The sequence below is a fragment of the Sardina pilchardus genome, chromosome 9 (assembly GCF_963854185.1).
Source record: "Sardina pilchardus chromosome 9, fSarPil1.1, whole genome shotgun sequence".
NCBI classification, from domain to species: Eukaryota; Metazoa; Chordata; class Actinopteri; order Clupeiformes; family Clupeidae; genus Sardina; species Sardina pilchardus.
The window spans coordinates 14,642,994-14,655,499 of NC_085002.1; the positions used below are offsets into that span (position 1 = coordinate 14,642,994).

General features: G+C 45.6%; 1 protein-coding gene across 1 annotated transcript in view; it reads right to left on the reverse strand.

The window, feature by feature from the left end:
• lrig1 (leucine-rich repeats and immunoglobulin-like domains 1) overlaps positions 1–10,811 on the reverse strand; it is a 38,196-nt gene extending 27,385 nt beyond the window's left edge. The window contains exon 1 of the mRNA XM_062545889.1: positions 9,651–10,811. Coding sequence (XP_062401873.1) covers positions 9,651–9,853 — 203 coding nt within the window. The 5' untranslated portion in view covers positions 9,854–10,811. The remainder of the gene's footprint in view (positions 1–9,650) is intronic.
• Between the last annotated feature and the right edge of the window lie 1,695 nt (positions 10,812–12,506).

Consider the following 12,506-nt stretch of genomic DNA (forward strand, 5'->3'; position numbering starts at 1 on the left):
TGAGCATCGGGGGCCCCGTTCCTGTTGAAACTCTGGAGATTGATGGCGGTGCAGTCTCTCCACTATGTGTCAGGCCACGTAGATGGATCTCCCTGCCTCTCCTCAACAGCTGTCAAGAACCTCATGGACGATCTTAATAGGATCGGGGACTAGCGTATTAGCGATTAGGACAATCTTATTAGCAATTAGGGAGAACTGGCCAAGCCATTTGTGTTTAAGACGCTTATTGCCACGGCAGGTTTAATGGCTGCACACATGGGTGTGAGTGGATGGGGTATCTTTTTTTTTCAGGTACAGAGTGGGAAATGCATGTCTGGTGTACAGGTGCTGTTCAATTGATAAGAGGCTACCAAAGCTTTAATGCTGTCTGTTACAATGACTTTGTAGTGACCTTGGCATCCGTGTTTTCCTGCCAACATTTAGCCATTTTTTGTTTTAAAAAATACAAAACCTGCTGAAATTCAGTGCAACCTTCTTATTAAAGGCATGTCTGGAGGCAACAGGAGATCGACTACATGTATTTTTCTGGGTGGAGCGCTGTGCACGGAGACCTCAATGTGTCTGGGACACACAAGCTACCTGATGCACCACATTCCTCCTCGCTCCTCTGCGTACGACTGGCGAGAACGGGGAAGCCCACAAGAAATGACAAAAGCCTTGAACGAGGCTGATGAATGAGAACTAAGGCCATTTCTTTTATTTTCACTCTAGCCAATGACAAATCAGCTCCTAGCAGTGGAGCTATGTGTCGTGCCTCGCGAGCTGCGAAACCACCGGCCTTACAGTGTGCGCTGCAGACCACTGTGTGTGTGGTGTGTGTGTGACGAGATAATGGTGGAGTGTGATCCGCCCCGCAGGCAGTGCTTTGACAAGGCGCTACTCTGTGATCACATACACACACACACACACTCTCTCTCTCTCTCTCCCCACCACCATTGTGGCGGCGATCGCTAAATTGCTATCCTCTGTCACAGAAGGCAATTACCTAATTATACCGGAGCAAAGTGAAAAATTGCAGGGTTTCCTCAAGCCGGCTCAGTTGCGCCGGGGGGCAGGAATAGCGCTGAGCTGAGGCCGCAGAGCCGACCGGCGCTCTAATCTACTGCGGCCGTCGCCAGCGCCGCCGTAACAAGCCGCGGACAGCCCGGGAGCACACCGACAGTCACAGTCTCTCATGCGCACACACGCACGCACACGCACGCACGCACACACGCACACACACACGCGCACACACACACACACACACACACACACACACACACACACACACACACACAAGGTAAAACAAACTAACTCTAAACTGAAAACGAGAGCAGGTCTTATATAACACTTCACACTGGCTTTCAAATTCCAAATTCCCCTGTCATTTCCTCCAATCCTTCACCTTGATACAAGTTCACTTTTTCGAGGGGGGGTGGGGGGGGTGCAGGCATCAGCACTTACTGCCCGGGCATATGCCAGCTTGTAGATGAAAGGGCACAGAGGGCTGATAGGGCAGCTGCCACGTGCTCAACCTTATCGTGCCACCGCGATTCCTGCCACGACAAGATCTCCTGCAGCTGGCCTCGCGGAGAGACCCACACTGGAGGAAGCCAGAGGTGGAGTGACTGAACCCGCGAGCGTGCGTGTGTGCGTGTGTGTGCGTGTGTGTGTGTACGTCGCGTAGATAACCATCTGCACGAGCACGCCATTCCGCGCTTACTCAACATGACCTACAGGACGCTGACTGAGTGCTGGGCTGGCCAATGTTCCATCCTGAAAGATGCCCCACTGAATGTATGGTACGTGAGAGGGAGGACTGGAGGGTCTGGGGGCGTATTTGTGGAAGTCTGGTGGGGGCGTGTGTGTGTGTGTGTGTGCGTGTGTGTGTGTGTGTAGGGGGGGGTTAAGCTCTAAGTATCTCCCTTGAGTGTCAGGGTCTTTGATTGGCCGCCGGGGGAGGAGAGTGTTTACACAACTCCGAATTCTTTCCCCTCTTTCATTGCTCTGTATTTCGGCTTCTATCTTATCAGATAACTTTCACACCTACTGCATGACCCCGCAGCAATAAGCGGCCTCTTTCCTTCTCACACACACACACACACAGGCACATGACACTGCCAGGCTATTCTTCCTGGTTTTTAATTGTGTGCTCCGGCCCTAAAAAGAAACTAAGAAAGAGCTCAACAACAGAGAGTCATAAAGTTTGGTTTGGTTAGGGCTTATAGTCCATCTCCTTCACCTGTTTTATTACTTTGTATTTACTCTGTTATGCATTTACTGCCCCCTTAACAATCTTTTTATTATTATGCTCGGAATACTTTGTACATCTCCAGCTCGACACAATCTCTCTCTCTCCAGCACACACACATACTCACATACACACATACACACACCCCTAACACTGATGTACAGGACAAGCCTCCTCCTTCAAAATTAGTTCAACTGGCCAGCAGGGTACAGAACTGAGATGGGGGGGGGGGGCTCTCACTGATCACTCTACAGGAATAAAACCATTCAGAGACCCACCCTTCCATTACCCAACCAAGCACGTGCCGCCCACCCCCCATGTCCATCTTGGCCTTCCGGTCAAGGCCTGCCTGCTGGGGGAGATGTGACGATGACTCATTTCGTTAAGTGTGTATTGGGCCAGTGTGTGTGTGCCTGAGCCAGAAACTCCCGTTTAAGACTTCCACTGTTCATTCACACCCCCTGACCTCAACCCCCAAGTCCTCCCCTCCCCCACACATAGCCACATACATTACACCCCAGACAAAAGGGCGAATGGCCAACGACTTCCTACCTCAGGAAACAGGAGCGGAGGGCATTCGCACTTGGCAAATGCGAAGGTCAAACTCATTTAGGAAGCGATGACTGAGTGTGGGGAAGGAAGAGCGAAAGCACACGGGACAGAAATCAAAACACCGCGCCGGGGAAACAAAAGCGCCGCACATGTAGCCACCGGCCCATTCCGCAAAAGAAATGAATGCGCGCAGAGTTCAAAGCCGTCCACACAAACACACACGGGTCAGAAAATGTGGACATTTCCTGGATTCCTTTCCTAACTGCTAGCACCTTTTTGGGGGGGGGGTGATAGCCGATCAAGTTTTGTTGATAAAAGGACCTCAAGTCATATATTTTCCAAGGAGTTAATGTATTAGAGATTGCAGGCCAGTCTGCCCTAGAGAATTAGCCTTGTCGACTCCCCGCTAGCATAGCTGAACCACCTCGCTTGAGTGGATATATTTCCCAGCTGCTCCTCCATTACAATGTGTGCGTTCTCCCTCCCTGTTCCTTCTTTCTTTTTAAGACACCATTCATTATCTGCCATCTAGTAAATCGGCAGTGATGTCATTTCTCTCACTTAACAGCAGCGGCTTTATGATTCAGACACACAGAGAGCAAGCGAGAGAGAGAGAGAGAGCGAGAGAGAGAGAGAGCGAGATAGCAAGAGAGAGACAGAGAGAGACACAGAGAGAGAGAGGGAGACACAGAAAGAGAAAGAGGGAGAGAGAGACCGCCAGAGGCTCTTTATCTGCCTATCTTTATCGCTGATAAGAGGAGTGTGAACTTCGGTCTTTGGAAGTGTGAAGTGATGTCAATGATGGTCTTTTATGATCCAGCTGGAAAGACAGAGGATCTTTAGTGCCTCCCGCCCCCTCTTTCACGCACACACACACACACACATACAACCCCACTCCATTCGCAGAGCCCAATAAACTAGTCAAAGAATAACCTTCTGTCAAAGCTGGCTGTCCAGACAGGGGCTAGACAGAGACTAGTACCACGCAAGCCTGATACACACCCCCCCCCCCCCCCCACCACTCCTATCCCACTCCTTCGCGCACACACACTCTCTCACTCTCTCTCACACACACATACACACACTCTCACTCACTCTCTCTCACTCACTCACTCCCTCTCTCTCTCGGTCCCTCTCCCTCTCGCTCACCTCTACCGCCTGTCTTCCTGTCATAAAGCACTGTTTACTGCCCGGCAAAGGCACTGATAGGCCAACCGGGAGCAACACTGCACTACACTACTTTTCTTCTGCCTTTAGAGAAGAACGAAAACACAAGGCATAAATCCTGGAAGGATAAATAGAGTTGATGAGGTTTTTGGGCCAAAACTGTATCAGATAAAAATATGTTTTTGATACCCATATACACAAATGTGGCACACAATCTCCCCTGATCAGCACATTTCAGGCAAGAGGCTCGATAACAAAACCAGCATTGTGCACTCACTCACACTTACACATACACACACACACACATTTCAGGGCACTCTCTTCTAAAGTTTGATTACCAGAGTCTTGCACCTCCAACAATAATAGAACACATTCAAACAGAAAAAGGCAAAAAGTATTTTAGAGTGCCTTCATAACAGCGAAAAGTAAGATAAAAGGAATCCTTGAAGGCCAAGGCTGCACTTTCAGCAGCGAAATCGAGTGTGCTGTGTAAACCAGCAAGGTCCAAACACACACAAGAAAAGGAGTTAGGGAAGGGGTCCACACATACACACACACACACACACACAGAGTGGCCTGAGGCACAGCATGAACCCAGGCCCACCGACGCCAGCCAAGAGTCCGTCAGGGAGGGAGAGCAGAACACACACATCTATGCAGCTCAGTGACTACTAATCACACACACACATACACACACACACACACACGCAGAGAGTACTTGAGAAGCACAGCAATTATTGTACAGTGTTCTTCCTGCAAACATAATAAACCTTGGGAGAAGGAAGTCTGCTGTCTAATGATCACTCATTTTCTTCACTTTGAAGTAGTTCAGATTCATTTGTCATAAGCAAGGCAGAACAATAGCAATTCAGATACCCTGCCAATGCTATTATCACAGATTAACCAGCTAGTTGATTTTCTATGGCCCTCTATGAAAAGATTTGTGTAATTACGAGACTTTCGGTGCGTAAGAGAGAGCGTGTGTATTCTAACATCTGCTTATATGTCTGGGGAGCGGTGTCTGCAATTCCGCATTCGCCCATAGTCAGGCTTGTGCCTATAGGTGCGCAGTTTTGTGTATGTACAAACCAGATTCCCTCAGACCCACATATCTGTGTAGGTGCGTGCGTGCACACACACACACACACACACACACACACACACACACACACGTGTATCATTAACCCCCAGATGGCCGCTCAGTCTGCTGTGCGTTGGTCAGCGAGACAGGGCCAGAGGCCTGTTGGGGAAGTTGGACCTGGGCCTCTCCTGTCTGCCGTGAGCCTGAGGGTTGTGTGTGAGTGTGTGAGTGTGTGAGTGTGTGTGTGTGTGTGTGTGTGTGTGTGTGTGTGTGTGTGTGTGTGTGTGTGTTTAGGGGGAGCCACATGGTTTGTTGAGACCTCCCTCTCCTGCTCCCCCCTTTCTCTTTCTTGTTCTTTTCTTTCGCTATAATTTCTTTCCCAGATCGCCAAACTCTTTCCAGATGTAAAGAATTCACAGATGATTCATCCATCAAATCCACTTGTAGACACTCACTTAAACAACAAAAAAAATTTTTTGAGGGGTGGGAGCAAGAGAGGTACTCAGATATGTCTGGCACAAAAAAAGTGATAACTATTTGTTGCTGGAGGTGTCTGAAATCACTTCTGAACAGACTGTTGTTATGCATGCACACTCATGTCCACTTTTAAGAGATGCCTGCCAGCATTTTCACACACTGAGATGAACTGAAGGCATGCACAAGTGAAGAAAGAGAAAGAAAAAGTGTGTGAGAGAGAGAGAGAGACAATATGAGCTGAGAAAGACTGAGAGAACACAAAAGATGGCACACAATAGTAGTGCCGGTTTCAAAACAACAAAATCAAAACCAAGTGCTCACACCTTGCATCTGTTTTGTTTCTCAAATCTCCAAGGTAAGAACAGCTAATCCCCTCTCTGCCATACATATGCACGGCACAAACAATGGCCTCCATGTGGGCCCGACACATGAAACAGCTGCTCTTAAATCAGATCGCTTCAAAGCGCGAGCTTGGGAGCTGGACGTGCCTTCATCTAGCAGAGCTGTGAACTGCAGGCATTTTGTCAAGAAGGTCTCAGTGGAAATTTGCTCCTGGGTGGAGAAATGGAGGAGTGGAAGAGGAGGAGGAGGAGGGCCTCGCGTTCGAGAGCGAGAGATATGCCACATGCCCGCCCGCCTGGCCGCTGGGGATCGGGGCTAGACGGTGGCCAGGCCAGGACGGCAGTGCCCTTCTCGAGCTGCCCTCGTCGCCGTGGCACTTAAAAAGCCAGGCGGGCCCTCAAGCGCACGTAAGTGAACAAACACACTCTGACCTTGGAAACGGTTGGTGATATTATCTAAAGAGTGGCCCATTAATGCCGCTAACGGTTAAAAGCACATATGCGTGCACATTCAACCACAAGTGCACACAAACACAGATTTGTCAGGGCACAGAGCTTGCGTCTACAGAACACTGGCATTGACAAAACCCCTCATGGGCTATAAACAGCGGCAGGGCCCCAGTTTTAACACTTCCCTCACAGGTGTTTGTGAACAACTGCCCCCACCACACACACACACACACATATATATAGACCCCCACACAAACAAACAGCAGTCGTCCATAACAGGTCCATTTCCTTCCCCTTTCCTGGGCGAAAAAAACGACATTTGATGAGCTAACAAACACCTCTGAATCAGAGTTCAAGCAGGCATCCAACACTGCCCACTCCACACAGCAGGGACACAGCCCTAGGTATTTACACGCTGGCCACAGACTCTTCCGCCATGCCATAACTGGCAAAGGAGAACTGAACAACAACAACAACAGATCCTCACATCCAGCAAGGCTGTAATGTTCAGGTGTGAGTCCAGAGGCAGAGGTGTGGGAAGTAAAAAAAAAAAAAAAACATTCACAAAGATTCGGTAAAGAGGACTCTGAGTCTACTTGAAGTTGACGGGCCGGAAAAAAAGAGCCCGGGATGCTGACGAGACACACACACACAAAATGAGTGCGTAACTCGCAGCGCATGCCGGCCAACGTCTTTCTTCCTGCATTAGCTCCATGCAAACTCTGGGAGTCAAATAAGCATTCCCTGTCTCGCGCTAGCCAAGCGACCCAGCAACCTCTTTAAGTCAGAGCCTCGCTGTTCAGAACTGTTGCCTCGTCTCCCTCCGCCAATTATCCGTCACCTTTCTGGACACGGGGTTGAATCCACATGGCTCCCTCCCTTCCACCCCATCTCCGAGCAGGACCATTGCTTACTTGCTTCCTAGCGAGGCTCACCAGGGGCTGTGGAACCACTGGGGAGTTGTAACAACACAGGGTGACTGGGAGGGGAGAGCTGTTTGGACAACTGGAAGGTATTACAATCCTGATTTCTTTTTGCGCGACAATGTTTTCTCTTTCCTGATGGATCTACTGTGGATGAGCACCCATGATACACCTCTTCATCTCATTCTCTACACCCCGTCCCAGCACTGTGACTTTGCTACTGTGAGAACTGTCAGCACTGTGTTAGGCGGCTGTGTTATAATTCTAAAGACTATAAGGAAGTACCTTTTAACCTCTCAATCCCTCATACACAACCGTACGCTCAATTCAAGCCATTCAACACATTCGGACTTTGCCAGGAATGAACATTTGGCCTTGTCAGCTAGGTTTCTACTAACCCTTTAGCATAGGTTTGTACAAGGAACATGGGTAGGACCCATAGCCTTTACAGTGAACAGTCTGACACTCAGCAGCATGTACATGGGACAATTTTTTACCAAAGCTGCACTGAGCAAAACAGTGTCTGACCTCACTCCTCTGGTCGGGAGTCTTAAAACACAGAGAGGAATACTATGACCTAAGCAATCCTGAACATCCTGAAGGATTTATTCTATTGCTTAGATTGGACAAATTAATATCATGGATAATCGTTCAAATACAGCAAAATTGTTATCTGACAGTGAGAGGATGAAACAAATCAAGCTTTCAAAAGGAACGCTTTTGAAAGGAATTAAAAACATACTTCACAAAAAATCCCATTTTGAGGCTGTGCAATGTAACCAAATAAAATAACTATTGACCTTCAGATAAAAATTCTAAAAAGGTGTTACATCGGTAGTTGTATCAGTGTGTTTTGCTTTGAAGCTGAACTTCATTACGATCCGTCTTGACACTTGAAGCATTTAAGTGGAGCTTTACCGTGCGTTATTGACATGTAAGGCCTTGTGAAAACAATTTGCATTATGGATACCTGATTTAAGCATTACCCACAGGCTCTTCCTCATGAAGACACTTTGAGTGCAATTTGCATATTTAGTCCATCAACATAACAATGAAATGAATTAGGCTTCTAAGCAACACCAGTGAGGATCACTTCCTTGTTTAACCAACGTCCTCACAGCCATCCTCTGAAAAAGTTTTGTTTGAGTTGTTTCATATACAACATCATTCTTACTGTATGTGTTGAAGATGCTACCAGGTTGCAAAACTGCTGGTTTGCAACTAGGTATCTTGGTTATTTCTGTGTTCAGGTTGTCCTCTACAGATTTTCCACTTCCAGATAGGACATAAAATAGAAATGACAGCTACTTTAATTTGATCTCTGGAACAATTCAGTGCTAGAGGTCGGAACACTTAAATTACTGTTATTCATGTTTCTGAATCCAAACTTCTTTTCTACAATATCTACAGGAAATAGTTTAATTAAAAGTATTTTAGATCAGCCTCACGAGGTAAATATGTGGTCTAGGCTACTTGTTGAGCTGTTAAAATACATTGTGTTGTCTAGCTGTGTCTGTATTGCAAAGTTTGCATTGCTACAAGTTGACACTTGAGAGATCATAACCAAATAGCCAGCGGAGATGGTTATATAATTGTGTCAACCTGAAAATTAGGGCTTATCTTACCCCATGGAAATATACACTGATTTATCTAAGTGGGAATGCTTACATATATTTATTTTGTAAGTCAGATTGATTTTGCCAGCTATACTTATCGACTCATTTCAACAGAAAGGACAGCCTACCAAGGCCCATACAACATGAAGTCATGGTGATATGACCCCATACAAGTTGAACTATCTCTATTATAGAACACTTTAGGCCTACAGGACGCACTTAGCACATGGTTCTGTTTTAAATGAAACCCCAAGACTGACCTGGCCAAATTAAACCAAAAAAGTGAAAGATTTGCTACATAGGCTGTAGTCCACATTGTAGGCTAAAAGACAAGCCTAGATAGAGGTTTCCAACTATGAATGAAATAAACACAAGACTAAAATCAAGTGTTCCATCATCCACAAGGCCGTTCTTCAGTCAAAGGCTGAAGTTTCTACCAGCCTTTAGCCTGAACTTGCTCCTTACATTGGCTACAATTAGCCCAATAGCTTTAGGCTAATAATAAATGGCCAGCCTTACTTCACGTTCTTACAATGTACATCAAATATGTTTGCTAATACAAAACTGTAATGTCACTTATTCCACGGCGGCACCATCGGTTCAAGAGGTGCCTGGATGTTTGTGTTTTTTATGCTCTGGTCCTTGCCCGTCATGCTATTTTTAAGAAATCCAAATAGATAAGCAAAACATGCATGCCCAAATTAGAAATGTTCAAGGTTCATATAGTAGCCTAATAATTTCGAGAATCAGCTGATAAAAGACTATTTCATAGGATACCCCAGTTGTTGTTGTTGTTGTTGTTATGCTACTTACATAGAAATAGTCCCAGCTGGCAGGTCCTGAGGAATATCAGTCAAATCCAAGTTGCTACAGTCCACAGAATCTCCGGTGCATGTACAGTTTTGGGCACATGGTAGATCAGCACTCAATCCGTAATTTAGTAACAGTTCCAAGGACAACATTAAATAAAATACATAATATGAAACAGATCCGATCTGACCCAGGGAGGCCGCCATTTTGTATCCAGTTCTAATCGCGCGTTGTCTTGATCGCTCTCCTCAAATCCACAAATTGGTAAATCTGATGTAGATTACAGATGATCTTTTCAAAGATGATACTTTACATTCATCCTGGTGTGAATACTAACCAAGTAAATGTGATAACAGGAGCGCATTGCGAGCCATTGAAGCTACATTTGATTTCTTGTAGCTGAGCGTAAGATAGCCTAATTGTCTTCCCGTGCTCTGTATGCCTAACTAAAAATCAAAGGTGAAACACGAATTACAAGGCAATTCAAGAAAATTGTCCAGCGGCCAAAACTAAAGGCAACTTGCCGACAGTTGTCCATAAAAGGTTGAAAAGGGTCTCCTTGTAGGTTAGACGCTTTGTTTTGGCATGCCTTGATAAGGCTGCCCGAAACAGTCTAAAAGCCGTAATGTTTATTATGCTATGATCAAATCTCTTAAATCTCTCAAATCTCTTGTTATTTCACGAACAGTCTCTTCAGAAGTGGAAAATGCATACACCGCGTTGAGTTAAACATTTTCCAAGAACTTCCAGCCACCATGTTCAGGTTGCACGACAATGTAGCATTGAAACAAACGCCAACGCTTGATACAAAGTTTCTACCAGAGTCGCCAAAATCCAAGGGATACAAACTTCTGCTACAAAGTGGTTGTGGATATCGTTACCAAGTTCCCCGTAAGCGCGAGCACGGCGCAGGCAGAGTGGTCTTTGAAACAATTTTCATCAGCGATGTAAGGTTAACAGCAAAACCAAACGACCAAAAGACCTCTTCAATGAGCGTCGACTACGTCCAACTTTCCACACACATTTCGTCGAGTGAAGTTGCAGAAGTCCCGTAGCTGCTTATCAGATGCAGTATGGTCAGGAAATCTCGGTGATCCGGTTATTAACGAATTCAAGCTTCCACTTCAAATCAGACCCACCATGAGAGTTTTTCCCTTCTTCTGTTCCTACTTTCCTTTTTTTCCTCAGCGTTCCACCGTCCCACGTTGGATACATCACAACCCATGAGAACCTCCCATTTCGACTGCAATTGGCTATCCCAGTATCAGGAACGAGAAATCCCAGGATCTGACTGGCTGTCGTGGAAGTCTCAAGCGCCATAAAGTTCGACTTCCAGCTGTCATTCACAACTGGTTAACTCCGCCCATGTTTCCCACCCCGGGTGTGAAACCACACCACCACCTTTCACTCTTGCCGCATCTTAAAGTTACAATAAGGAAGGTTAAACGATTGTTTTTGCACAGCGATTTATTTGTTTATATGGAATAGTGATGATACCTTTTAAGCGAAGTCTGATTCAATTGGAAAATTGATCGATTTATAACATACCGTAATCTATTAAATTAGCCAACTCTAAAATGTTGATAAGGTCAGAAGAAGTGTCAAAGAAGACGGGGGCCATATTTAAGTTCCGAATTAAAAACTAGAAATATAAGCCAATTAGGCTAGAGGGGTCTATCGTTACACATTATTCTTTTTTTTTCATTTAGCATCCATATAGGCCTACGTTTTTTTTTTTTTTTTTATCTTTATGTGGTATGTATGAGGTTTTATTACCCATGTGGATTCAGGTGGCAGTTTCTGATACATTCTCCACCGCAAAACTGTGACATATGGAAAGCAAGTGAAAGCATAATTGTTTCATGGAATTAACTAAATTGACTGTCTACTATTACTACTTTACAGTGATTCACCTGATGCACATGAACTTCTTCAACAATGGGGACTGGAGTGCGCCACATCAATACAAATGCTGTCACTTTGGGTGTGTGTCTTTACATTTTACAGTCTTTAACTGAAAAGGCATTTGGATCAGGCATTTTGCTGGGCTATTTTGAGATCACTGTTGACATGTCTTCTTGCCTGATTTATCTGGAAGTGGACCTGCTGTAAATAGTTTAGTGTACAAATACCTTTGTGTGACATAAAGGTCAAATCTCAAGGTTAACTTAGGATCAGTAGTGCCATGTGCATGTACACAGACTATGACAAATTATATTTTCAATGCAAGGAATGTTGAGCTATTAAGAAGAACTGGGTTGGCATGGACACAACGGCATGTCTCAGAACTCTAGCCATTTCTTTTGATTTAGATGGACTTGAGTGTCACAACAACATCACTTCAGATCTTTAATTAATGTAAAAAAATGAACTAAACAATAGATTTACCCATATGTTTCTCATAAAACACATGTGAGTAATGTCTATTTTGATCCATATTACTTGTGCAGATGCACTCTTATGTCAACAGCAAGCACAATTTGTAAGGGTTTTGGGGGCAAAAAGTGAGGGATTTATGGTTCAGTTTGAGTGGGTGACAGCCCATTAAAGAGATTCACCATGTGAAGAAAATATTTGCAGCTTTTGCTGCCTCAGCTGGGCCTTTACTTTACCAACCAACCCTCCCACCCCACCCCACATGTGTCCTCAGTGGCATCTGTGCTGTGCAGAGTTTGACTGATAGGAAATGTGTGCTGAGAGCGTGCTGGAATGGCGATAATGAGAGCAACAGATGAGCGCATCTGCCTGCGCAAAGGGTCGGCTTCTAAGCCAGGGCCACAGCCTTCTCACATATGCGCATGCTGGAGCTGGATGAAAGGGGTTTGGGCTCGCTGTCAGGAAAGGTGCAAGACATGAAGA